At 44.7% G+C, this 27,781-nt stretch overlaps 1 protein-coding gene across 1 annotated transcript; it reads left to right on the top strand.

Annotated features, from left to right (window-relative positions):
• Positions 1-159: 159 nt before the first annotated feature.
• LOC149347101 (sodium-coupled monocarboxylate transporter 2-like) lies at positions 160-25,592 on the top strand. The gene is made up of 15 exons (XM_089585493.1): positions 160-501; positions 5,225-5,290; positions 7,059-7,110; positions 7,686-7,753; positions 8,384-8,541; positions 9,912-10,052; positions 11,684-11,813; positions 13,599-13,687; positions 16,965-17,074; positions 19,423-19,490; positions 20,580-20,666; positions 23,711-23,883; positions 24,880-24,983; positions 25,228-25,328; positions 25,402-25,592. Exons 1-15 carry the CDS (start codon positions 160-162, stop codon positions 25,492-25,494), a joined length of 1,782 nt encoding a protein of 593 aa, XP_089441619.1. The 3' UTR covers positions 25,495-25,592.
• The last annotated feature ends 2,189 nt before the right edge of the window (positions 25,593-27,781 follow it).

The following is a 27,781-nucleotide window of genomic DNA, read 5'->3' as shown; positions in this document are numbered from 1 at the left end:
GCAGCGGTATCTGGAGTAAGCAAAATATATAACCAGAGTTCCAACCAATGGAACGGTTCATCACGCGAGCATTTTTTCACTCTTGTGTGCTGGGCGCGTGTGAACTGTAGTATTAGACAGGAGGAGTGCCAACAAAGAGGGAGTTAAAGACCGGCTATAATGGTGCAATTTTTTGAATGCACAATCTTCGGAGTCATTGTGGCAGGAAACCTCTTCACTGGTCTCTACTACTCCTTTAAAAGGACCGCTTATTCTTCCGGTGCCGCTGCCACCAAGGGCGAGGTCTTCCTCGGAAGCCGAGCTCTGAGGATGCTCCCGCTGGCTGCTTCCTCGGTGGCATCGCTTTACTCCTCGACGGGACTCATTGGCTTCCCTGCGCACTATTACGCCCACGGGTGGCACTTTGCATATGTCGGTACGATTTGCGTGCTTTTGTTCCCACTGGCTACTCATGTGGTCGTGCCAATTCTGTACAACCTTCGAGTGACGTCCATATTTGAGGTGAGTTCATGGAATGCCGCTCCGTACTGAACGTTTCTACGTGACGAGTTGCACAAGTCCATACGTTATGGAGGCGGGAGGGGCTACATGGTAGCAGGTATGGAAGTCTACGGACGCCATGTGACGTCATATAGACTGTATGGAGATCGCATAGACATTTGGAATGCTTATCGACTCTGTACAGATAAGATTTGGATCTCTATGCATTTTTCCATATCTTATTTAACTCCATATTCCCGTAATTTCATACGAGTGGCTGATTTGTAATGTTTCAGTTGGGCTGGCTCTTTGTTTTACGGGCAAGCTTACCGCTCTAAACTTCGAAAAAAAAGAAAATATCTGATTGCTGTGGTTTATTTTGGGTTATTTGTTAATACTGAGAGCTTCGGTAACCTAATGATATATTGACGCCAGCGCTCGTGCAGACGAAAGCGCCAATGAAGAAGAGGAGTAAGTGTGTATGTGGAAGTGCTCTCGAAGCGCACTAACAGGGCTACGCCGCTGTTGACCCTTGGCCGCATAATACCAACGTGATAATAATATTTATTGATACAATACCCGAATCGCCTCTAGGGAATTACAGCGGGGAATGCCTTCTACTGCACCTTGCACACTTCCGTACATTTGTGGCATAAATCAGAGCGACTGCAGCTGTTGCCCCCTAAGTCGCCTGGGTAAGTAATGAAATCGAAAGCGCTAATTGGCCGGCATTAACTCATTTAGGCCTTGGCAAACACCGGGTTTTGAACGGGACAATATGAGGGCAGCGCTTTCTTCGCGGTTATTGCTATGTTGTTGTTAATGGAGGAAATTTACAAAATTCTAATATACCAGATAAGGATGCTGTCCCTGCTAACTTTTGTTAGGTATGTCTGCTTATTGAACATCCATGTTTTTAAAGAGAAAGTTAGGATATATTAGATAGTATCAGGGAGGACGTTATTATCACATAATTATTCCGCAATGTTTCTGGAACTTGAGGAGCTCAAAACTGCCTTGTTGTCGCACAGATATGCGCTCGAGTCATTAGTGTGCAATTTGCCGATGATTTCAAACAAACTGCACTGCATTGTGTGATATATGCTCGTAAATATCCATTTCAACTTATTGGGAAGTTGTTACACGCTATGTTTTGCTACACTCCTTTTACACACTATTTGTTTCTGATATGCCTGTTTCTGATATGCAACTGGCATGTTGCTGCTGTTTGCAGTGGCTGCCCTCGAATTAAAAACCTCTCGTTGGCCAGCAGTACATTTCTCACAGTTTTTCCGGAGGGAGACCGTCTATCTTGTAGCCAATGCTAAAAATTTGATTTGATCTGAGCCTTGGCGTCGGTTTAGAGTTGGAGGCGCATTTTTTTGCGCCCACAGAGCATATGAAAGCGCGTTCGCTCAGAATGGCTTAGGTTTTTGTTTCATTAAATAAGTGGTCACTAGGGAGCGCTGTGGGCCTGAAAGCGTGAGAAGGAGCTGTAGCGGTGTAGCACTGGAAATAATATTTAGAGCTCCGTTTCAGGTACTCCACGACGTGCCTGTCGGTCAGCACGCCGACATATGTAGTCGAGGGTTCGACGGCGTACCTTCTGGTCAGGAATCATGGCTTGATGAGACTTACTGGACACTGACCCCGGTAAAACACAAATGACGTTTCGGGAGCGCTGCGGCTTTTGAACAAGGGAGCAAAGGGAGGAACAAGGGAGTTTGTGAACAAGGGAGCCGTAGCGCTCCCTAAACGTCATTTGTGTTTGACCATGGTCAGTGACCAGTGAATCTCATCACGCCGACATATATCTACCGTTATAACAAAAAATATTCAGCTAGACGAAAGCTATCTTCGTCGTAACTACGCTATATTTGACGGCAATAAAATATTCGTTGACTGACCACAGTTGATCAGTTCCCAGGATCAAGCAACTGGTAATACTGTACTGATGGGGTGTGGTGTGCACGGGCATTCTTATTTTTGCCCCTTTTAACTTTTACTTTTTTCTGCTGTGATGCATGTTTCCCTCGTTTTCCTCGAGTGCCATTCTCCTTGTCATAAGCTACCTCCGTATTGAACTGCTTCTATGCCTCCATTCTTGGAAGCCGTTAGTTACTTGAAATCGAATTGCATACCAAACTCACACCATACATTGATCCGTTTTTGCGTATGCATTTCTTTCTGAGCTCTAATTTCCTTAACGCTCTCCTTGAGAGGAGCACCCCTGTTAGCTGAATCTGTTCATGTAGATTAATGATCTTTAATGCTGGTCTGGTCGCCATCCAGCTTTTGTCCAAGAAGGGAGTGTATTTTGTCTCTCATTCCATCTAGCACTCTCTAGAAACGCTCATCACCTCTATGTTCCCTTTTCTAATCCTGGAAGAAGGTCAGTCCACCGACCGAAAGCGCTGGGAACTGAGGTGGAGATAACTGCAGTTTTCTAGCTTCACCAAGTCCCCCTTGAACCATTAACTTACACGTCCCTGTGCGCTATAGGTATGATATGCAGGGTGTTTCAACTAATATTTGACGCAATTTTTACAAATAGGGTTTTTGAGTTAGGCATCAGAAACAGATAAGACGTACTAACTAGCAGGCTGGTTAACCAAATTTGAGTACTTAAGTTATTAACTATTACTATTAGGCTTCTCAGTTATTGAGAGGCGTTTAACCGACTGTAGTATTCATGTTAGTTTTTAGAATTTCTAAAACGTGGTTACCTCACGTTGTGGCCCAACAAATTTTGGCTATTTCGACGAGGTAATTGCACTGGGAAGGTTGCCTTGCCTAAAAGCTTCTCAAAACGCATTTTGACGCTTTGTGGCCAAAATGTTTTGAGCCACAACGCCGAGGGTAACCGCGTTCTCGAAATTCTAAAAGGAGATATGGATATTACTTACAGTGGGCTATACGCCTTTCAGTAATTAAGGAGCCTAACAGTAGAAGGTAAAAAGTTAACTATTCAATACTAATTAATTACCTACTAGTTAGCACTTCTTAGTTGTATTCTGATGCACTGCACCACTGAGAATGCTAAGCCGCAAAAAGCGCTCTTCTAACTGAAAAAGCCTATTTCTAAAACTGTGGAAAGTCTTAGGTGACACATCCTGTATATATCCATGAACAGTCAGTTGCATGTGGACCGGTTAGCTGGCATGTGGAAGGATGTCACGGCTGCTCGATGTCTGGCCGCTAACACATACGCGTGAAAGGCGTTCTTTTTTCGCTGATAGCGACATGAAAGAATGAAAAACATGATATACATGGTCTGTTCTGAAAGTAGTAGGACTCATTTTTTAAAACAAAATTTATTCAAGAGAATAGTACAAACGATTACAATTTTTCAAGGTAGCACCCTTCCGCACCTACACGCTGCTGCCAATGAGTTTTACAGTTTTCGTACGCCTCCAGGAACGCCTGGACCGGAATGCTGTTTAGCTCCCTCGTCACGGCCTGTTGAACCACCTCTACCGATCCGTGATGTTCCCCCTCGAGCGTCGATTTTATTCTCGGGAATAGAAAAAAGTCTGGCGGGGCCAAGTCGAGACTGTAGGGGGGCTGAGGCAGCGTTGCCGCCTTGTGATGGGCAAAAAATTGGGGTCCTCATTCACATGATGAAGATCCTACCGGTTGGCCTTTTCCTTCTCTGACAACACTCCCGGCACCAACTTCGCGCACGCTTTCCTCATGGATAAGTTTTCTGTCACGATCTCAAAAACGTGGGTTTGAGGAATGCTGAAGTCATCAGCAATCATTCTGATACTCATTCTACGATCACTGCTAAGTAAATGTTTCACACGCTACACATTTTCGTTGGTCTTGCTGGTCGAAGGGCGTCTGGAGTGGTCGTGTTTCTCCACTCTTTCCTTACCTTCTCGGAACAGCTTGTGCCACTCAAAAAACACCTGATGTACCCATGGAAGCGTCACCGTAGGCCTCCTTAATCATGTTGTTAGCCTCTTTGCCCGTTTTACCAAGATTTACTCAAAATTTGATCGCGTATCGCTGATCCAGTAAATGCTCGACGATTCTGCGTGACGAGACGTTTCGACAGGGGTTCGAAGTACAATCGACCTCCTCTCTTCAACGGCCGAGAGCCGACTGCCGATTTTCCCCAGCATTCCCAATATCCCCCTTCAACGATCCTGCACGTGCAGACCACCTCTCGTCCGCCCGTTCGCCGAGGAAAAAACCAGTCCTACTACTTTCAGAACAGACCCTTTATACTGCAGCGTACTGTACAATGATCCTCAGTTCAAACAACACTTTTGCTTCCATCGCACATTTATTAGGATCTCTGAAGCCGTTGCGGTATCATTGCAGCTTAACATGTAGACAGCAGATTTTTTCATATTATACCGTATTCTGTCTGATGTTACAGCTGTTCTTCTGGATCCCGCGATAGCTGTGTTCGCGGAATGATAATTTGTGCTGCTACAGTTGCGCTGTTGCAGTGCACGCTGGCAAACTTATTTTGAGCGTTTCTTTTTTCTAGTGCGCCATATATTTCAGTTGTAAGCCGCTCACTTGTGGAAGTCGTTCTTTGTTGCAGAAATACGTTTGTTTTCTGCGATAATACTTATTAATCTTCTTTGGCCCACCTCGTAACGCTCTTGGTGTACGGACAATTACGTCCGCGTTGCGGATCAGGGGTTCGAGCCTTTATGAAGGGCAAACTCTCTAATACTAGATCTGTATATGTAATTAATGCAAGGTATATGATGTTTTTTTTTCGCAGTATCTTCGTCTGCGCTTCAACCAAAAAATTTCCTTGACGTCCTGCGTCATATACGTATTCCTTACGGTGAGTAAAGGAAAATCACCTCGCCCTCAGAGCTATGCATCGGTACAGGGAACCGGCGTACCCTCGAAACCACTTGCATTGTTTCACCGGGAAGCCGAAAAGTATAGCGGATGTTTAATATTGTGGGAATGGGAATATGAGTAGCGCTCAGTAAGGGCCGTGCAATATGCTGTCACCAATATTGTGTTTAACTTACAGCAAGGTGTCAGACGGCTGTTGTCTAATGGCACTACGCGCATTAGGTCCAGAGATATCCGTGTTAAACAGCGGTTGAAGACGAAGACGGAAACAAGCACAAAAACACGAGAACTGACTTTCAACAGAACATTTGTTGCCAGAGACGAGCCGTCATTTATAGACTTTCCCGCAGTGGATTTTTTTGTCGATGTGTTTCGTTTGGCGGGAAAGTCTATAAATGCTTTTTATAATAAATCTTCAGTTGAAACTAAGTTACTAAAACAGTATTCAAAAGTACTGCTGTTACAACATGGCCAAAAAAAAAGGGAGGGCGAGAGGGACAAGGGGCTGCAGAAATGATTAGAACAATGGCGCACAAAAACAGCCGCTAATTATAATGACTGAAAGTTATATCGTTCGGCAGTTTACTGCTTTCTGTGATGTTTAACACTAGATTCTAAACAAAATTAAGCACTCTTCGCATCAGGGGCTGCGTCAGTGATGATGCTTCGTTTGGCTCAGTACTTGGAGAGAGCAAAAGCCGGCCGTGCATCTTACTTAGGAGACATTGTGCATAATTCTGTTCATGCAGAGCATTTTTGTGCTCGGTTCGGTAGACATGTTTCAGGAGGGATCTGGGTCCTGTTCCTGTTGACGTGGCGGGCCTGGAAGCATTCATGTTTTGCAGAAAAGTAGCGCCAGTTTTACTTCCTTGAGAATAACGTTTTGGTAGATAGCTGCATTCTTTGTTTCAGGTTCCTGTTGCAGGTTCCTGTTTCAGGATCATGCGCTGTAAAGTTGATACGTGCAGATAGCCCGCTTACGTGAAAATTTCTTTCAGCAAGCCCTTTTCTGCTTCTGTAGTTGTCAGGCACACTTCGCTAGTGATGAACCCAGAAACGGTTGTTCTAGGAGGAAAGCGCTGTTTGTGGCCAATTCTGATTCCAATCCTTTTATTTAGGACTTCATGGCTTCTAAGCTCAGCTGCTTTTCTGTGTGCTTTGCTTTGCTTGCTTGGCTGCAAGCTCAGTAATCTAAACGGCATCTCTTGATGATTTCAGTGCAATTTGTGTATTGCTGTCAAGCTACTGTGAACTTCGTTGGATACGAGTTGTGCATTATCAGTTTGGTATTCAGAAACTCAGCACTCAAAAACTCAAATCACGCACCCTGCAACAAGATAAAGGTGTGTTTCTGGGCAAGTTGCTTGAGGTGCATTCTGGGTAACGCAGCGTTGGCAGACAGCTGACGCTTGTCTGTTCGCTTGTTCAGGATGCGTTATTGGTTGTGGGTGACGATGATCGATAGGTGGCGTATCTGCTGGCCCTTTCCGTGTTCGAACTTTGCTGATATTTGCGAGTGCGCAAAAACACCCTTCTGTTCCTATCTGTATAAAAGGAGAGGATCGGCTACCTTCGGAAATAATGTTGTTAGTCAGCGCAGTTGTTTGGAGTCCTTGTTTCTCGTCCGTTGACTGCCAGCGCTGTTTTTCCCAGAACAAGCTAAAGAACTGCAAAATTGCGCGTTTTTTGATGCAATCACTCGGTGGGAAAGGGTGTACAGCCTTGTATCGTTTTTTTTTTTGTTCCAGCAAAGTGTTGCCGCCATCTCCATCTTCGCAGCATCACTCGCACTTGCCACAGGTACAGAAGCCAAATATTGCAGAAAAAAACTAAAATATGCTTGCGATCCTTGCATTCGCTGCACTACAACGAATGTGTTAAGTATATTATGCTCTAAGCACTCGTCAAGAGTTAACCTCCGCGGGGAAGAAAATGCTGGTAGCTATCAAACTAACTCTGAAAATGTGCTCACCGCTCATCTGAGTCCGGAGTAACGATGTGAAGGTGCTTCATTTCTTTTTATTTCTCAATACACTCATAGCAAGGTCCATGAACTGGCAGTAGAATACTTAACAGAATTCATCTCTGTAGTGCTAAGTACATAATAAAAACCTTCTATCAAGAGACGTCTATTAAATATGGAGGATACTAAAATAAATAAGCTTATTTATTTCTTTATTTATGAATACTGTAGTCCTCACGTGAAGGCCATGAAAGGAGAGGTTTTCTGCTTTAATTTTCGAGGAACAAAAATCTCAGCCACCGACAATATACAAAATTATTGTGTATGGCCATTTAAAATGAACCGTTCCGGAACCGTTCTTGTGTACTCCTGGTAAGTCTTTGTAAGAAAAATCTTTGTTGTCATTTTTCAGTGTTCAACGCTCCATTGCTGTGGAGCAACTTAGCCATAGGAATATCGGGGACGCTCTACACAGCACTGGTATGTAGTTAATAAGGACGGAAAACTGGGCGAGTTGGTGGGGATTCATACTTTGAACTGCGCAAAAAAAAAAAAACATTTAGAAATTTAGTTGATAGTCTGCGCTCGTGCGTGCCTTCTACCTTGTGTCCGTGTTTTTTTTTGTGCAGTTCAAAGTATGACTGGTATGTAGCACTTTTATTGGTGGAACTCTTCAAATGGTATTGTCTGTTTTATGTCTGTTTTATGTATGGGTACTCACATTACCTTCTTGTACTCAATCGCGTCGTGCCAACAAACTAGCATATTTATTCCTACGCCGTCACTTACTGCACTCATTATTACTTTTGCGTTTTCGATGCAGTTCACACGTACACCGAAGGCTACGAGACTATTTTGATATCTCGGCAATAAAACAATTTTTCTTTAGATTGCAATATCCGGCCCTGAACCTAATCTGCTGTGCATAACGCTTCATTTGCACTATTAATACTTCTTCCCTATAAAGGTAGCCAGGTTACTTCTTCTTCTTGGCAATTAATTGTCAAAATTCAGGCCCTAAGAATTGCCTGCAATGCCTATTAGCCGCCGGAGTCAGTTCCGCGCCTTCACTCGTAATCGAAGCCTAACAGTGTTTTTTTTTTTTCTTAGGGAGGACTGCGAGGTGTAGTGTGGACAGACTGCTTACAATTCCTCGTCATACTGATTGCTCCAACTTCTCTCGTTATGAAAGTCATGATCGACTCCTTATCTCCAAACTCGACAGTGCAACCGCTGAGCAACCTCGATGTGAAAACCTACATGGGAGAGTAAGTGTGTTAGTGGAATCAAATTCCGGTGCATTGAAGCAGGGAAGCCTCATTAATTGATTTCACCCTGTTGCTTTTTTCCCCTTGTGTTGTGAGAAAATCGGAAGTTTAATTATGATTTATTTGCAAAGGCATGTAAAATAAGGAGGATCAGGAGGAAATAAGAAATAGTTAGAAATAAGGAGGATCAAAGTGACCTGGACAGTGCCTTGAACAACGTTTTTGAATGGTGCGATCGATGGGGCATGGTTCTGAATGCTGACAAAAGTGTTTACATGCCGATAACCCGAAAAACCATACTTCATAGCTACACATATAAATTAGGCTCTCTCCCTCTTCAACAAGTATCCAACTACAAATACCTAGGAATAACCATAAGTAGCAATCTATCGTGGAACTTGCAGATAAACAATATCTGTTCTGCTGCATTTAGAAAATTGTGCTGCTTAAGACAAACTACAAAATACTTTTTCTAACATTAAGCTACTTTGTTATTCTTCAATTATTAGACCTAAACTCGAATATGCATGCATAGTGTGGGACCCGTATACTAAATCTAACGTAAAAAATCTGGAAAGAATACAGAGAAGAGCTGTCAGGTTTATGTTTAATAAATATGCAAGGTCTGACTCCCCAGCCACTTTAATGGAGATTAATAAAATTGAACTATTTGAACATCGGCGAAGAAAGCTTAGGTTAGAATTTATTTCTCTCTTATTACATAACAAACTTGGTTTGGATCTCTCATCATACTTAAAGCCGGCACAACCAGAGAAACTCGTCAACACCATCCCCTATATTCGCTAGAACAAAAACTTACAAGTTTTCGTTTTTTGCACCCACAATAACAGATTGGAATCAGCTAGTTAAACCATTGTCCCATGAGTTTTAACCAATTTTTACTATATTGTGTTGTTCTTTTTTGAAAGGTTGCGTTTTTTTGTCTCTTGATTGACTTGTTCGCCCACCCTGCTTGGATTCAGTGTCCGCAGTATTAAGTAAATAAAAATAATAAAAAAATGAAAATTCAGCAGGGATGACTTGGCCGCGGATATTGAAACATCATTATTTTTCTGGAAAGATTTTACGACGAAGGTAGATGTAAGTTTCAAGAATAAATTTGGATGCACTATTCTTCTTTAATAATCAAGCGGAAAGCAGAAAACTAAGAGGTAGAGACGGCCTTCCTTCAAGGCGACATTGTGAACATCTTCTGTATTCTGTTTTCACACGGGCTTTTAAATGCCCGTGCTGGAACACCTGAAGCATTATCATACGTTTTTTAGTTATAAGCGGCTTTACGAGAAACATCTAAATTGGCACAATTTGCTCAAAAGTAAAATGAAGTTATTTTACTTCTTCTCTTGAAGCTTCAGCCTCGACTTCACTAGTGATGAGAATGTTTGGTCTTGCTTTGTGGGATCATCAGCGATAGCAATATACCGGCTGTGCCTCGACCAAATGGTTGTACAGAGACTCCTGGCATCTCGGACACTGAAGGACGCTCAGAGGTATTAAGCACCGCAGTTCTTTACACTTGCTTAGCGTTTGTGTACATATACTATGCAGTGCTAAGGAAGAACAACTTGCGAAAAGTCTCAGTCGACGAGTCGTGTCAAGAAACCAGAGCTTTATTGCGTACACTGCCACCCAACTTAACCTGCTATGGGCTATCGGAGTGGCTTTTGGCAGTATCACTGAGTGCACTCGTCCTGCGATAATTGCTTTTTAGATTGGGATTGTGGTGACTGCAACCGATTACTACCTACCGTTTCACTCTATACGTTACATACAAAAAGAAAACTAATATGGCCTTCGGAGAGAATAAAAAAAATATTAATTCACCCCTGCCTGATACGTGCGAGCTTTACTACGTTAGTTTTTACGGAATCTAACAAGCCTAGTTTGCAGGCTTATTCGCAAGTACAGAATTAGTTCGAAGTGTTCAATGTGTGCGAGCTGATTTGAAGCTTCCTGGGTACATATGTCCGTTTAGTTTGCCTTTTGTAGCACCTGCAAATAAACCAAATCTTTGATGGCGTACTGCACATCCTATAAAAGCGGATGAAGATTCGTGCTTTCTTTTTCAGTTTTAATTCTTTAACAGTAGCAGCGCAGTTTTTAAAACATTATGAACGAAACTGTTGGGATTGATAAACAATGTTATATAAAGGAGTGCACATCTCGCATAACTCGTAATAAACACACTCGTTATGTCAAAGAATTCCATGGTGATAAAGATTGCTTTAAATATTCCTTCTTTCCGCTGACCGCACATGACTGGAATCGGCTACCTGATGACGTGATGTCTGTGGAATCTCGTGATGAGTTTTCGTCTTTGCTTTATGATCATTTGTGTAGTACTTAGCAAAGATATTTTGTTACGGGTTCGTTTGTTTGTACCAGCTTTTTCTTGGTATTTCTGTCATTATGCATGTAATGTTTTCACTCCTACCTTAGTCCTGGAAAGGACTGGTAGTATGCAATAAATAAATTAATAAAATAAAATGTGTGGGCTACGAGATTAAATGTCTAAAAGGCATTAAGTTTTTCGGGCCAGCCGATGTTAGCCTTTGTATTGCAAGATTGTCTAAAATGAGCACAATTAAGTCTCACAGGAAGGGAAAAATAGGCTTAAAACAGGAAATGTGGTAGACGCACACATAACTAAGAATTATCACCCAAAACGGGAAGAGCGCTAATGAATACAGCTTGAGTAACCTTGAAATATGGGCTTGTTGGTTGATACTTCTGACGAGTACAGCAAAAAGACAAGGGACCAGCGAACAAGTAGTGCTTGTGTAGTGCATGCACCCCTTCTGTCAGACTTTCTAAAAGAGAAATTGCCTATCTACGTTCGCGCTGATTTTCGCATATCTTGTGATTTCACGGTAATGGTGCATTTATATATTATTGTGCATTATATCCATTAAAGACGCTGGAACTTAGCGCTGTGTGTGTCTACTCGTTGGCTGGTTGCGCTACTGGCCGGAAGGATTACAGCTTCCACAAGAAAAGCAACCTCAAAAACAAGCGGGAACAAGGAAGCCCTGAAGGGTCACGGTTAACCAGGACTTCGTATAATTTCCAATTTAATAATGTTCTGTTCCATTCCAGAGAAGCTTACTTTTTCTCTGCGCAGGACCGCTTTCGTTTCGTCAGTCCTTTTCGTCACGGTGTACTTTGTGGGATTCTCGATTGGGATTGCGATGACCGTCTGGTTTCGTGGCTGCGACCCTGGCCTGCGGGGAGCAATCACGAGCATTGATCACGTGAGCCCTGCCTCTTTCTTACGTTAATCTTTTCAACGCCCTTTCAACTGCAGCACCTGCAGATAGTACTCAAGCTCGGTGTTCAATGCAGTCATTATCAGCGGAGGTCACGCTGGCAAGGCGCTTTTGCATGTTGACGATTTGGCCGAACTCGTTTTTATTGTGAAGCAATACTACTTTCGCTACCACCTCAGCTCGTGCCGTGCCGCGCCGCATAGCCACGCTTGACCTTTCGCGTGAACTCATTGCGTGACGTCATACCATCTGTGTAAAAACGGGGCCCCATCTCACGCCGTCGCCTTGCGCGGCGCATAGCCATGGCCTGACTCCCGCTCCTCTCACCAGGGGCGCTGCGCGCTATGTGACGTCATACCATCTGTGTAAAAACGGGGCCCCATCTCACGCCGTCGCCTTGCGCGGCGCATAGCCATGGCCTGACTCCCGCTCCTCTCACCAGGGGCGCTGCGCGCTATGTGACGTCATACCATCTGTGTAAAAACGGGGCCCCATCTCACGCCGTCGCCTTGCGCGGCGCATAGCCATGGCCTGACTCCCGCTCCTCTCACCAGGGGCGCTGCGCGCTATGTGACGTCGTACCATCTGTGTAAAAACCGCACCCCATCTCACGCCGTCGCCTTGAGCGGCGCATAGCCACGGCCTGACTCCCGCTCCTCTCACCAGGGGCGCTGCGCGCTATGTGACGTCATACCATCTGTGTAAAAACGGGGCCCCATCTCACACCGTCGCCTTGCGCGACGCATAGCCACGGCCATGGCCTGACTCCCGCTCCTCTTCCAGGGGCGCTGCGCGCTATGTGACGTCATACCATCTGCTTAAAAACGGGGCCCCATCTCACACCATTGCCTTGCGCGGCGCATAGCCACGGCCGCGGCCTGACTGCGCTCTTCTCGTCAAGCCCATGAGATGCCGCCTCCAGCCTGTACGCTTCGGCAGGTTGCAAAGAGAAAGCATCAGCGAGCTACGGAGACAGAAGAAGAACGAGAAGAACGGCAGCAGAACCACGTATTGCTTCGCAATTACCAGGCTTAACCAAGCTAAGCCACAGCCAATTTTTTGCTCGTAGCACGTCTTTATTAATGCTGCCAGCTGCTGTCAGAGAATGAGTGTCTCATCATTCGCTGTCACTGGTGAACGCAATGATATAGCAGTGTCTTAAGATTTCGTCAATGACTCTTGTCTTCTACACAGGGTGAATTTACTAACTTTAAGCTCATTATGTACCAGTAGGTGCTATGATACCTGATCCAGCCCTTTCAACTGCAGCACCTGCAGTCATTACTCAAGCCCGGTGTTCAGTGCAGTTTATTTCAGCGGTGATCACGCTGGCAACGCGCCTTTGCATGTTGACGATCTGGCCGAACTCACCAATTAATATAGATGTTCGGAAAACCGAGAGGGTCGACTACCACCGCATACAAGGAACCTGTGCTATTACGAACTCCCTCCTAAGCAAGCACCCACTCACCCTGCTTTGGGAGCTGGGTGCATTGGCCTTCTAGGGGGATGAATGGCAGTTAGTTTTTTTTTTGTCTCTGCTTTGGTGGACGCCGAAGCACCCGTATAGCAGTAAGGATACATAAATATTATATTGGATAGCCATTTATACCTACAAACAAAGACAGCCTTTGCGACTCTAAAAGTAGAAACTCACAAAAAGTTCCGAAGATCTTTCGAAGTAGTCTCCAATACGAGGAAAACGCACTGATTGTTTCGGACTTAACCGTGTCCTTTCAGAAACATTTGGACTTTTTTTTCACCTTTCAGATCGTTCCCTACTACATCAGCACAGAGCTGGTACATATACCCGGACTTTCCGGCCTGTTCGTGGCTGGCGTTGTCTGCGCCGCAACGAGGTAACATGCCTGTATAAAACGTGGCTCCGGCGCCGACGGTGGCGCCTCTCGCGGCGAGGAGCGTTCCGCTTGTAGGATACGCTGGAGTCCACACGAATTGCAATGGCTGCAATCCGATCTCAGCAGTTGGCAGTGCTGCGTTCCGAGTTTGCTAAGACTGGCGATTTTAAACCAAATCGTGGCGTTCTCGAATGCACAGGATTGCAGATGCGATATTTGCCATGAACTTGGATTGAAGCTCCGCTAGCTTGTTCGCGCTTTCCCTTCGGCAAACGTTGCATCACGCACACTATAGCGTTTGTCGGTTACCGGAGGATGAGTGCTATAATAAAAACTTAAATGCTACAGCAGAGGAGCTTCATTTACCATGCGTCACTCGGGAAGAGAATATGGAGCATGTACGTTTTCGGCAGTACAGCAGCAAATAAATATTTGCTAACCTACTATCTAAATTATTAACCTAACCTACTACCGCTTGGCTGTGTCGTATAAGTGAGAGTGTCCATTCTGAGCGCTTACTAATGGACCGCTGTATTACTACAATCTGCTTTGGAAGAAAAACTTCTTTCGGAACTATATTCCCAAGCAGCAAAACGTAACCGAAATTTGCACAGATTCCCAGGCCGCGTACCGCCACTACCTAAAGGGTGTGGGGACGCCGGCAACACATCTTAATCTTGCCACCGCCACCTCTCTCGACCGAACGGTTGCTCTCTCGTGGGTCCCTGGGCATGCCTCGATTCCCGGTAATGAGCGCGTTCATGCGCTTGCCCGAGAACTCTCCTCCCGGACCCCGGATGATCAGGCACCCAACCCTGCGCAAGAGGCCCCATCGGTCCTCTCTACATATCATCAAATCACCACATTCTACAAACTCAGCCACATGACACTGCCACCACCCCACAGTACCTCGTCGCCCTTATCCACCGCCACATGGCGACAATTACAGACATGCTGCTTTATTTCCCCCCACCGTCTCTCATGCTTTCTCCCCACCTTTCCTCCTGATTGTAACACCTGTGGCGTGCCCAGGTCCACACTTTTCCACTACCTTTGGGAATGTCCTTCCCTAAAGGCAGTACCCCCCATCCCCAATCCCACTCATTCTTCTTGGGAGGCTGCTTTACGGACCGCTGAGTCTGCCGGCCAGAAATGGCTGGTCGATCGGGCTTCACGTGAAGCACAAGCCCGTGGACTCCTGGACCAGTAGGGGACCACCCTGGAAGTTTTTTTTGTGTGTGTAATAAAGTTTTTTCCATTCATACATCCCAAGCAACATAGGTAATTGGCTGAATATTGCAAAAACATTGACAAAGGCCGATCCTACAAACGACCAGAGCAAATCCATCTACTTGCAATATTGGGCCGGTTGCCAGTGTAGCTTGGGTTGTTCTTAACACAAGCTCTTGCAGGTTTTTTGAACCTCCATAAGTTCTTGTGTAATTCGAAAACTCACGTATGCTGACCTCAGAACACGGCCCACGGGGAAGGCACTTCTGCTGCGGTACCTGTTTCTACATAGAGCGTTCTAGTCAGCCCAAAGGGCCCCGAAGAAAGTTTACGTGAATGCCTGCATCCATTAAGGCGCAAGTTAAGGAGGTACAGTCAGGGACAAATGTCTCCGGACCACGTGTTCCTCTAACGAAGCCGATAGCTCTGCTATTAGTCGGCGGCTGGAGACCAGACTTGTGGAGGTAAAAGTTAAATTTCTGTTCTTTCATCTCCACAAGTGCGGTCTCCAGCCGCTGTCTGATAGTAGAGCTATAAGCTTCGATTGAGGAACACGTGGTCCGGAGACTTTTGTCCCCGACTGCACTCTTATCTAGCCTAAGTTTGCCTCCCTGGAAAGTTACGAAAATGTAAATAGAGTAAACATAATTTTGCATTATACCGCAACAATTTTTTTTTTCACATTGCTTGAAATAACAGTTTTTTACTACTGGACTGTCAAAGCTTCTTGCTAAAAATGTACCACGCCTCTCCTCATAAAATATGAGTGGTCGAACTGGTTTCAGGTATTCCAGTTGGTACCAACTTGGGACATGCTCCTTAAGCCAGTTTTGTTCACTTAGGATATTTTTCTGTGACCGGGATGTTAATGAGTAATTTTTCCCTATTAATTCATTTCTTGTCTTCCATATGCCGAACAACCGCTCTGTAGAAACTCTTTACGGTCATACTTGGCGCTTTCATGACTGCAAGTTCACGTCCTTATGAACAGCGTGACAGTTGCACCGTGGTCCCTTTTCTTGCGGGTCGGCACTACAGCCGCAGAACGCCGCATTGCAGCGCTCCCGTAAGATAAATGGTGAACTGCGGTAACTACGACATCACGGCAAGTGTTGTCAATCACGGCGCAATGGTAACGGCCACGCGTTACCGTCCTGGTCGCACTAGCCGTGTGGCTATGCTGGAACACTCTTTCAGAACAGCCAGAACCGTAAGCCCACATTATAACATTACAATTTTTTGTTATTAAGAAGAACGGTGGCGCGTTGTTCGTCGAGGAGGTGCACTTCACTGTGATCTCAAGCACCTGGAAACTCTCCTTCTTTCGTGTCATGTATGCGTGTTCTGCTTCAAATTGAGCGCACCCATTTTACATAACCTTTAGCGAAAAAAATTAGAACTCAGAATTCAGCCCTCTAGGTCGTGCAAAGTTGTGAGAACTACGATTCGCTTTCGTTCTCTTGTAATGTGTCCAGTATGGGGCTGTGCTACCCACTCTGCTACGCCGGCTGCATCGGACCGATCTTGCAGTACTCTCACCAGTGCTGGTTGCGTCGCGTTGGCTGCTAAGCGATTCTGGCAGCTCCTAACCAATGTCCGTTGCCTATAAGCCAGCGTGCTGTATATTATACGAGAAGGCGCAGAGACATGAAGTGGTATCTCAAGTTTTCAGCCCACCCCTCCAATCTGCTGCCATTACTATAACGCGATAAATAAACTTTGATTAGTTTGTTCATTGCTGTGCTACGTACTAGCCATGGTGTCCGTAATCGATAATCATATATAACAGCATTTGAATTTTTGCCAATAATTCGATATATCCTGTGAACTTTGGAAGGCATCAGTGAAAATTGTCTACTGTTTATATCACATCTTTGATCAAGAGGGATGCAGTTGGCTTCTCAATTACTTTGTTACATCTAAGCCCTCGTTCTTTATCCTTGAGCTGTTAATTCTGTTCATTTGATCGAATGAGCGTTGCCACAGCGGGTGTCACAAACAGCGTGATAACAACAGTGGTACATAATAATGTTTTGTTGGTTTCTAGCACAGTATCATCGACAATTAATTCCCAGGCTACAATTTTGTATGTTGATGTCATCTCTACGCGATACAAAAAGGCGGACGAGCATGTCCTACTCATCACTCGCTGCAGTGGTGAGTTGATGGATTTATTTGTGCATGCCTTACTATGAATCGGAAATGCCTATTAGAAGCGGAAGGTATACAGAGGGTATGCCGATGAGAGGCAACGCACAAAACGTGGCACTAGAAATTTCTCACAAGACACAAAAAATTCGCATATTTGGCATTTCGGTCGCGGAGACAAAATCCACACCCATATATTTATGACACTTCGGTCCCCGTCGCCTATTGCCTCTCTGGACTGCATAACCACAGGAGACAGGTCTCTAAAGCAGGCACATCCTTGTCCAAACACATCTTGGACAAAGAAGGTGATGGTCCTGAACAGGAAAGGTGAAAGGGAATGTGGCTCCTTCTGTGGTGACTTTAATATTGACTGCAGTCCGGAGAGGAGGAAGACAGCGAAAATCGCTTCTAAAGAAAACTTTTTATTCGGGCTGACACGCCCGCAAAGAACTGAATGAGTCGGCGGCGGCGTAGCAACAAGCGTGCTCGGAGGTGGTCGTACCGAATGCCCGCCGCTCTCGGCCTTATTGAATTCAAAGCTGATAGCGAACTTTCGAGATAAAGCGTACAAAGTTACTAGAACATTCTGGAAGAACGTAGAAGCAGCTCCACCTGGATTCGGTGGATCCAGATAAATCTGGTCGCTTCTTGCATCACAAACGAAGTGACAAAGTGGCGCGCCGGTAGCTTTGAAGAATGAACAATCAAACACTACAAAGATTCGCAGATATATGGGAACAGGAGTATTTGTACTTTTCACTCTAAGGATTTCTAGGCGCTTACCTTACTTTGACGATAGATGGGTGAGGTTCAGGTAGGAGTCGCCTGTCTTGTTCACTCATGAGCTAGGTTCTTTGCCGCCTCATTGCCTTCAAGACCTCCATGGCCCGGAGTCCAAGTAGCGCTATGGTAGCGGTGGAGACTGTGTGAAAAGCCCGTCGGTATGTGTATAGGGCCGTCGCCGTTTTTGGAAATCGTCCTGTCGTATAATATTGGCTGGCTGGCTTCGAATCAGTTATTGCATGGCACGATTTGTCCCCCAGATCGCGATATCTTTAACCTTTTGAGACACGGCAGGATGGAACGCGCGCACAATTCGTGCTTGTAAGAACATTTTGGAGTTCTTTAAAATCAGCTTCGCTACATTACTTTCTCGGGAAATGCCATTGTCGCGAAACTTTAATCAAAGTTAGGGAAAATTTAGGACTACTGTCGATAAATTGAGCCGAGTGAATCTGTGTGCAAGCGGCACATGTGACCGGTTCACGCTGATGGCGGTGAAATGCCTCCCATCAAGAGCCTTCGCTATAAAACTGACTATGGAATTACAGTCAAACTGTACCATCGAAAAAGTATTCTAATAAATGCGTTTATATGTGTTTCCTCGATACTCTCACGTGGGAAGACGACTATTTGTTCTGGACATCAGCAACTGGCGTCATCTATTGGCCGCAACTAGCCAAGAGCGCGTAGCTGAATGCGTGTATTTTAAACTTGCAATTTTGAAAAAACTAGGGAATCCGAGACGATTCTGCTCAAATATGGTGATAATCACGGCCGCCTCTGCTTTCTGACTCTAAAATGCTAAATTTATAATGATTCCTGCACTCACACTATTTCCGAAGGCCGTAGAAGATCAGTGGGTGGTACGGAAGAATCTAAATTCCCGCTGTGGACGGACGGAAGATGGATAGAAGCTAAGGACTCCCTTTTAAAACGGGGTGGTAGTATTTGCCACCGTGCTCGTTTTTTTTTATCCTTTCATTTTTTCTTTATACTTCGTTAACGGTGTTACAAATCGATATATATGTTCGCCATTTTCTCTAAATACATTTCTTACCCTGCACTTTTAACAGTACGTCACATCTGTTTTTGAGCCAGCAATCTTCCAATCGCTTTGTGGGGACTTCCATCACAGATTTATTCACATGTCCATTGTTATCTCTAAAACCTAGGGCCTCAGGAAGAGTGACTGTGCCTACGTATACCACCACACTCGAAAATGTTTGTTTCTACAGATTTACTACACATTGTCAGCGTGATTTTCAGCGTGGCGCGTCGTGGTAGCGGTCCCAACTAGAAGCGTTTGTGAAGACGCCCTGTGCTTCAGCTGCGGAATTATCTGTTTTTAAAACATCGACCGGTAGAAATGTATGAAAGAGGTCTTTCTATGGCACACGCCTCGTCCAAAAATCGCCCTCTGAGCATAACTGGCTTCGAACGCCTTTGGAATATTTGGAATATAGCAGTATTACAGCTAAAATGTCCTTGCTGTAGACTGTTCTGCGGCGAGATTACTTGTTCAGTGCTGTCTGCATGACAACTATGACAACTATTGCATTTCCCTTCTTCAGCGCTCCTGCTTGGCTTGACTATGACCATTTATAGTAGCCTCATCGTGTACACGGGATCCGTAACAAGGGTAAGTGGCACGCCATACCCAAAGGTTTCTTGTCGATTCAAACTTGGCTTCGTACGCCATGCATGCTTTTGCTAGAGGTAAATTTCTCGAAAAATGTTTAGGCGTATGAGAAACTAGGCTTATATAATTAAATATGCATAGCTCACACTGTGGAAATGATTACATAGTAGATATAAGTCCGAAAAGTATCAAATAGAAACGCATTTCCACACAACGGAGGATTAGTAGCTACAGGTGTGCCATTTTTCCATGCCGTAATTACTGTTCAGCATAAAACTGCCGCTTCGTGCGACCCCCCCCCCCCCCCCCTTCATTGCATGACATTTTCTAGTGTAGCATGCATTAGTATTGTAGCGGATTTTGCTCTCGAAGATACTCTTTTTCTGTCGTAGTTAAACACAACTGGCCAGTTTTGGTGATTGCTGTTTTCACGTGGTCTTTTATTGTCGTTCTTATTAATCATGATGTGCATTTGTTAGTCGGGTCACTTATTGTAGCCTGAAGTACCATAGAAGATGTATAAAATCAACAGCTTCTATAGTTGTTCACAGGACACAGCGAGATAGTACCACGTTTTAATATTCCAAGCAAGGGGAGAAAATCCAGTTCCGCTATTCAGTGCATGCACGCAACAGCTATTAAAACCGTTGGACTGTAACCAACAAAAAAATGTATGTTTACTAAAGGCGTGGCAAGCACGGAAACCGAGTTCAGTTGCTTCATCTCCACGCCCCCCTGCCCCTAGCTTTCTTAAAAGCTTTTCTTAAATTGAAGTAGCTTGAATAACTAAAGTCTTTATGGTGTCTTCTCTCCCTACAACAATAAGTCAAGAGATAAATTTTCAACAGATCTCGCGGTTATTCTGTCAAGCGAGGTATTTTTTTGAGTGATTGCGGTCATTGTTGTAAAATGGGCAATGTTCTTATTTTCAGTATTTCAGTTATTTATTTTTCATGTGTGCATGAGGTGTTATGTTGTCTGCATTATGTTTTGATCCTTCGTCTTCTCTCCCCACTCCCCCCCCCCCATATTGTATGAAGGTGCTCTGAGTACTCTGGTAAATAGATACATAAATATGGCCCATTTCAGATCTTTATAATGGTCTACTCTTCACTCACGGCACCATTCGTGGGTTTGTGCCTCTTGGCTGTACTATTTCCTTTTGTTCACTCAAAGGTAAGTGCCCTAATGGTTTAATGTTTTTTTTTCTTAGCCGCCGTCTTGCACTTCAAGATAAGGCTATTTAAAATATGTTTATTATGCTTACATAACATTGACGATTTTGATTACTGACTTTTTAAATTTGCACACTCGTATCACTGAAAGGAGGTGAGTGAAGGTGCGCTGACAGTTCGTCACGCAACACTAGCTACCTCTTTTTTGCCTTCGCGGCAGCACGTGTTGCTTGAAATTAACTATACATTTTTAAAAAGTATTTTGAAGGACATTAGTGCGAAAGGGCTACTTAAGACGTACCAACCGCGAGCATGGATCTTTTAATCTTTTCTTACGCTCCGAGCTAACCCGAGCTTACCCTAGTTGCTTTCGCAAGCTCCGTTAAGATTACAGCACCTTCGCGCAAGCTGCAGCCAATGAGAGGAGGAAGCTTGGGTAAGTTCGGAGGAGCGTCGCGACAACCGCAGCCAATGGGAGGCTGGTGATAGCTGGCAGCTAAATTAATGGTTGGTCGCGAGAGGTTGGTCGGAAAAAGCAACATGGGTCGCATAATCCCTACGAGACGCTTTGATGGAAACAGCCACCTACAAGTGCAGTGGCGCATAGCGTAATCGCTGGGCCACTACGTGGATCGTGGCATGAGGACTCGCGGCCATGTGTAAATGTTAAGTAGAGAATGACCAATTCTGCATACATGGGCATAAACCCACTAAAGATAACGCGTCATACCCTGAAGGCGGGGCTTAAGTGGCCTCTCCAATTGAAGAATGAACACGTGCTTTCGCAAATCTACTAGGATTAACTGCGTTAAACACCTACCATTTTTTCACTCGCGTTCCAGGCAAATTTTTTCCGCCACATAGGTAAGAACTCTGGCAGTGTTACGCGATGTGGGATTCTAATACAAACGCAAGCAGGCAAAACAGCATATCAAATCTTGTCTTTCTAAAAAAAATTTATCACCAGATTCCTTAGACTCGCCACCGAGACGTAGCGCTTCAACTCAGTCCATATGGGGAACAGTGGTGCCACAGTACCATATGATGGTGACAAAAGTACATGTTCTTAGTATACATTTTTTCACTTCGGAAACTCCCAATCCAAGCAATTTTTGCAACACCAGCACCATACTTTTCCAGCTGTTCAATTTTTCCTTTCTGGTACTTTTGGACCGCCCTGTACTCTCGGCAACCCATGTGAGCAAGGGTATATGCTTTTACCCACAGCGCCCCGCCGCGGTGGCTCAGTGGTTACGGCGCTCGGCTGCTGACCCGGAAGACGCGGGTTCGATCCCGGCCGCGGTGGCCGAATTTCGATGAAGGCGAAATTCTAGAGGCCCGTGTACTGTGCGATGTCAGTGCACGGTAAAGGACCCCAGGTGGGCGAAATTTCCGGAGCCCTTCACTACGGCGTCCTTCATAGCCGGAATTGCTGTGGGATGTTAAACCCTTAGAAACCAAACCAAACCATTTACCCACAGCATGCTGCCCTGCAGAGGTAGTCATGTCCTCTATCGAGGCTGGTTTCTTCCCCGCGCTCATCCTTTCCCAAGCGAAGCTGTATTGCCATGCAACCAAAAGTGCAATGCACATATATACCTGTGTATATTATACGCTAACGGAGATAAAAATGCTACTTATTCCTACCCGGTTGTGCGGTTTATTGTTATGCAGGTGCTTCCGCACACAAATGCAGCGATTTATAGTGACACCAATACCAGGAACTCGGGACAAGTGCTGCTATTTCTCTTGGATGCTGCCACATTGTGCAGTCCTCTGAGCATCGAAAATTGGCACGTTAACATCATCAATAACATAACGATGAAAACCATTGATCGAATGGCTGTTATTGAAGCGCGAAGCTTAGCGATACTGATTGGACGCTTCCCCGAATTCCTAGTAGTAGAGGAAAAAGTACATATAAAAAGCGAGCACGGAAAAAAAGAAAAGTGAGTCTTATCGGTGAACACTGATCCCAAGGTATTTTTTTTTAAATCCAATGGCTTGTGCGGCTTATTATTGTAATCATGCGATCAAACAACTGCGACCAAACTGCCGAGGAATTGGGTTACACTACAGAAATTTCCCCCATCTCATCCCCTTTCCATACCAGAGCCCAAAGAAACACCCTTCAGACAATCCAGCTGAACAGCGTCATCACTACAGTGCGTCTATATATCTACCACTACAGCACCAGTCGCTCAAGCACGAAATTCCCCGCTCCATAAATTATATGACCGGCTACCTGGTACAGACCGTTACAGAGGGCAGTTCGCGTTGTTCGCAACAGGCGGCGCTACATGGACTGCCGTCATTTTAAGCCTCCTCGTTCGCGGCGCGCTGCTGCACAGCTACTATCGCGGGTTAACTGCGCTTTAACCCTTAACCCTTTAAGGGTAACTCTGAACGCAAGGTGTGCGGTGATATCGTGGTGCGTTGTCCGTTCTCCTCATGAGCCGCAGGTTTCTTAGCGTATGACAGTTGCCTTTATTAAGTAAACATCGCTGTATAATTCTCGTCTGACCGATAAAGAGTATTGTGTCAACTTGCTTTTATATTAGTGATACTGGCACTACGATAATAGTTGTGCAGACCAATTCTAGAAAGCTTCAATGGAGGTTACTAGAAAATCGAGACGGTGTTTCTATAAACAGGCTGCGTGCCTAACAATAGGGCTAATTATTTTTCTGCAAAGTGGTAGTTTGTGGGATGGAGAATTGTTTGAGACCTTTGCTTTCATGTAACCTATTAATCGCTTAGCTGTTATGCAACTGCAAGACATCTAAGAAATTTTGAACCTTAACTGTTGCTCATTCTAGCAAGAAGAGTAATTGTGCCGAGTCCGCTGAGAACCATCCACTTTAAAGCGGATGTTACATTTCTAACTTACACTGGAAACAAACCCGAGTATTTGAGCTCAGAAAACTGAAGACTTCAGAAATCGAAGAACAAAGCATACATGTTGTTTACGTTGCCAACTTTAATGCGCATCATGATCCCAATAACTTTCGACCTTCAGTTAATTCCCGTTCTCTACTCGTACAGGGTGCAGGTCTGGCGACACTAATTACTGTTGCATATCAACTGTGCCACATGGCCTATGTAATTAGAAGCGGGAGGAAACCACCCCGGACTCCTGTGTCCCTCGACTACTGCCCTGAAAAGCTGAACGGAACTTTTTCACCAGTCAACAGCACTTTCACCACGCCGAGCACAGGGTAAGACAACTCCGATCATTGTGCTCGACATGCGCTCTACAAAGTAGAGAATAGACGCCTAGAGGTAACCAGGAGTTTTGCACTCGTCGCCTTTTGAATTAAATATTTGGAAGAATGCTTTATCTACTGATGAATAAATGCGAAACAGAGGCAGGTTTTTCGAAAATGCTCGGAGTAGTGAACGCCGTAAGTATTGGTTGAAAAAGTCAGGAACTTTCTTGTTGTTTCATTGCACGAGAACTTAATGATCATATATATCTACTCATTTTCTAAGCCTTCCTTTAATAGTAGTGTACTTTGTGTAAACTTCGCGTTTAGTCTTGCCTTACAGGACTACAGGAGCACGTGTGCTAGGAAACCTTAAAGTCCTCCAGGTGAAAATATTTAAGAACAGCGTTCTTTGGGACTAATATTCAGTGGCCTTTTTGTGGGAGATATTTCAGACCAGAAAACGAAGTTGCAGCCGAAAAGTCACTTTTTTCTGAAACATTTCCGACAGTGCCAATTGCAAGAGGGTAGACACACATTAAAAGCTTTCATGTTCGTGTCCAGGAATAAAACCGCATTCAAACAAAACAGGGAACAGAGAAAATGTGGACAGGACGCGTCCCCATAAAAAAACTAAACAGCGCGAGTTCTGTTTACGTGTTCTTTCTGTCATTCATTCCTATAACGCTTTTTTTATTCTTTAAGGTGAATGCCATCCAGCTAGCTCACCTTTCAATTATGCACCTAATGTTTGTGCATGCTGCTGATGAAAATGGCGATGATGGTCTTCATAAATGTCGTTTCTCCGTGGGTGAAGACAGGTGGCTAACAATGTCGTTGGTGTCAATGCTATCAGGCCAATATTCGCGGGGAGGAGAAGGGGAACTCAGTCCGTTATAGCCACGCAGTGCTGTATTTTTGTGGCCTTGTAATCCACGGCTCTCAAACATCATGTAAAAAAAAGGTTAGGCATTTCGCAATTGAAATTCGGCGTTGCTTCTTTTCCAGGTCAGAAGTAACGTTCTTCATGCTTCGCCTGTCTAACTTTTGGAGCAGCTTCTTTTGTATGTTCGCTACTATTATCATCGCAGTGCTGATAAGTGCTGCCACAGGTAATGACGATATATATTTCATATTTACTCTGCACTTATACTGTCCGTTTTGTTTGAGGATTTAGCTTCAAACTTTCAACATTTCTCCTCGTGGTAAGGGTGGTCATAATTTTAATGGTGGTGTTATTACTGTACAGAGCAGCTTTGTAGGCAATGTGAAATATGTCGCTGAGTACTCCACCTCTGACAGGTACTGAAAAAGTGCAGCCGTTAACTTAACACATAATATTCGTTTTCGTGCCAGGTGAAATCAGCGTTGAAAAGTGCCGACGCGAACTCTGCAGTGATGCTCTATTGCGACTATGGGCAAAGTTTAGATCTCAGCCTCGTGAGAAAAAGCAAAGGGTGAGTAATAACTACTAACGTTACGAGTACTCACTGAGATGGTACACACATTTTCATGTGACTTCCTTTACAGGATGGAAAGAAAAATAACGGCACTGCAAGCAATGAAAACTGCCATACAGAGTGTATGACCCTCATGACGAGGGAAACGAACACCACTGTTTAACTGACACCATCATCTAAGGGGTAGTTTACAAAGAGAATGGAAAACTGTTGCGATCACGCCGCAGCGTCTACGGAGGATACTGGAAAGAACACATCACTTTCACCGGGTGGATGTCTGAAACAATGACCACGGTTGACAAAAAATTAGGCAGTTTTTGCCTCAATTCTATAAACAAGCTAAAGGAGAATAGCATGGACGTTGGCTTCGGTTGTCACTTTGCTGTTAGCTTTCTTTGTTGGCTTACTGCTACTTGAGTCTGGTGCTTTCTTTTATTGGAGACACATTGAGGATATGCGGGTACGTTTACGCGAGAGGGGAAGGTTCTCTGGGCGCATGTTGTGCTGCTCGGATCTCTGGCGGTGGGCTCTTGCGTTGCCGAAAGCAAAACTGCAGCGCACCACACCTCAAACCGAAGCACACCAACGCCACACTTATTCTGTTCCTCATGTCGTACTATCATAGTGATCGCAAGTTTTAAGTTAATGATGCGCCCGTGTTTAATCACTCGTCGAATTTTATTAGATTATTTTTCATGTATTCATTGATCTTTTGTTATTTCCTATCATTTATTTTCGTTTGATTTTTTGAAGTGACGGTGAGTCGTGAGTGGTCATGGACTTGACATCATATGTTGGCATCATATCCCCACTATGTTAAGCGTTGCTATGACGCTGCTATTGCTGTAGCGCCGCTGCTATGCTCGTTGCACAGACTAAATAACATCGCAAGATCTTGCTGGTGGTTTACTGATCGCAATAGTGCTTTCGCAGCAGTAATCGCATCCGTGCCAAACGTCAACAGAGAAAAGGCTGCCTAAGCAGCAGCCCGGGATTTCTTTGGAAAGGGGCACCGTAGAGTCTCACTAAATGCCCGCACAGCACAGCAAGAAAGACGCAGCTTGTCATGATCGGACTCCCGCCGTGGTCGTAATATGCGTGAAACGGGCGCGGCAGGCCTGTATTGCATCAGTGACTAGAGTAGTGATTGAGAAGAGAACTCTGCCGTTTACAGACCTTGTTAGGGTTTATGGTAGCTCCTCGTCTACGTGGTTTGCTCTTGCATGGGGCTACGTAAATAGGAAAATTGTCTTTTAAATTAGGCAGCTGATGTTAGGGGCTGCTCCTTTCGTGAGCTGTGGACATCTAGCGCAGCATGCTCGCGTAACAATAAGCCCGTGCCCTATATGAACATGGAAACAAAATGACATCACGCGTTCCTAAGGGAGTCCTTGTGACACTAATGATTTTTTTAACTTTTAGTAAACACCGTGAACATCCAGCCTGACGCTACATCATGTGAGTTCACCCCGCAGGCGACAGCAGTTAGACTGGAAGAATCTGTTCTTCGACGGATTTGGCTTGGCTGCATTTGCATGTATTCTTTTTGCACATATCATGAGCGCTGCTCAACATATCGTTCATGTTATTGCTGGCGGCTAACCAACACGTTACCTCTTTCGTTCTCAGTTCGCGGAACCTCGACGGCCAGTCACCACGATTATCTTGATCATCGGCTTATCTACGTGCACTGCTGCACAAATGCCTCTTCATTGCTATCCAAATAAGCCAAATTTGCAACAGCTACACCCACTCTATCTCCGCAAACTACACTGGCTCATACGCCCGCCTGCTCTTCAGCCAACCTTCCTACGCTTGTCCCCTCTTATAATTCAGTGTTGAAAAAGAGCAAATAGATGGCCGTCCTGACAAAACAAAGTGGAACTATGTACTAGCAAGCCCAAAAAGCCACGCTACTAAAATGGTGAGTTTGGTGAAAATATTCGTTTTCGTGACTTCCTTCTGTGTTCATCCTCGCTATGTAACTACCTCTGAACGGAATATTAGGGAAAATGCAAATTTAAAGTTTAGAAAATTAGGGTAATTATTTGCGGTTGCACAAAATTGCAAGCGGCATATTGATCCGGCAAGTACCGATGTCTCCACTCCTTGCGAACGCGTCCTTTCTACTGGTATTTCCGTAACTTTGAGCACAACAGAAAAAGTGATCGAGTATAAATCACAAAGGGCTCCCGGGAAGGAGACTTCTTTACTTCTATTTGCAGTGAGTTTAGTAGCGGCATTCAGGGAGCCGGGATGTTAACAGTAGGTTAAGAGGGAATAGAGAGAAGTGTGGTGACCTCCGATGTACAGCAACCATGACAAGAACTTGCGTCGCGCAATGAAAATGCGCACGAAGAGTTTGTCGCACGACAGAACCCAAAACTGGCGGCTTTGTGACGCGACAGATTCTATGACACATGCCTTTGTTGCACGACAGAATACGACAG

Source organism: Amblyomma mixtum, chromosome 4 (genome assembly GCF_055824585.1).
Source record: "Amblyomma mixtum isolate Tamu chromosome 4, ASM5582458v1, whole genome shotgun sequence".
Lineage (NCBI taxonomy): Eukaryota > Metazoa > Arthropoda > Arachnida > Ixodida > Ixodidae > Amblyomma > Amblyomma mixtum.
The sequence above is the reverse complement of the archived record's forward strand: the minus strand, read 5'-3'. Positions and strand labels throughout refer to the sequence as shown.

Bases quoted from the DNA above. Each gene is read 5' to 3' on its own strand.
- LOC149347101 (XM_089585493.1), top strand. From the start codon at position 160: ATGGTGCAATTTTTTGAATGCACAATCTTCGGAGTCATTGTGGCAGGA. The intron at 8,542-9,911 runs GTAAGTGTGTTA...CTTCTCTTGAAG, and splicing joins GTGAAAACCTACATGGGAGA to CTTCAGCCTCGACTTCACTA. The intron at 24,984-25,227 runs GTAATGACGATA...TTTTCGTGCCAG, and splicing joins GCTGATAAGTGCTGCCACAG to GTGAAATCAGCGTTGAAAAG.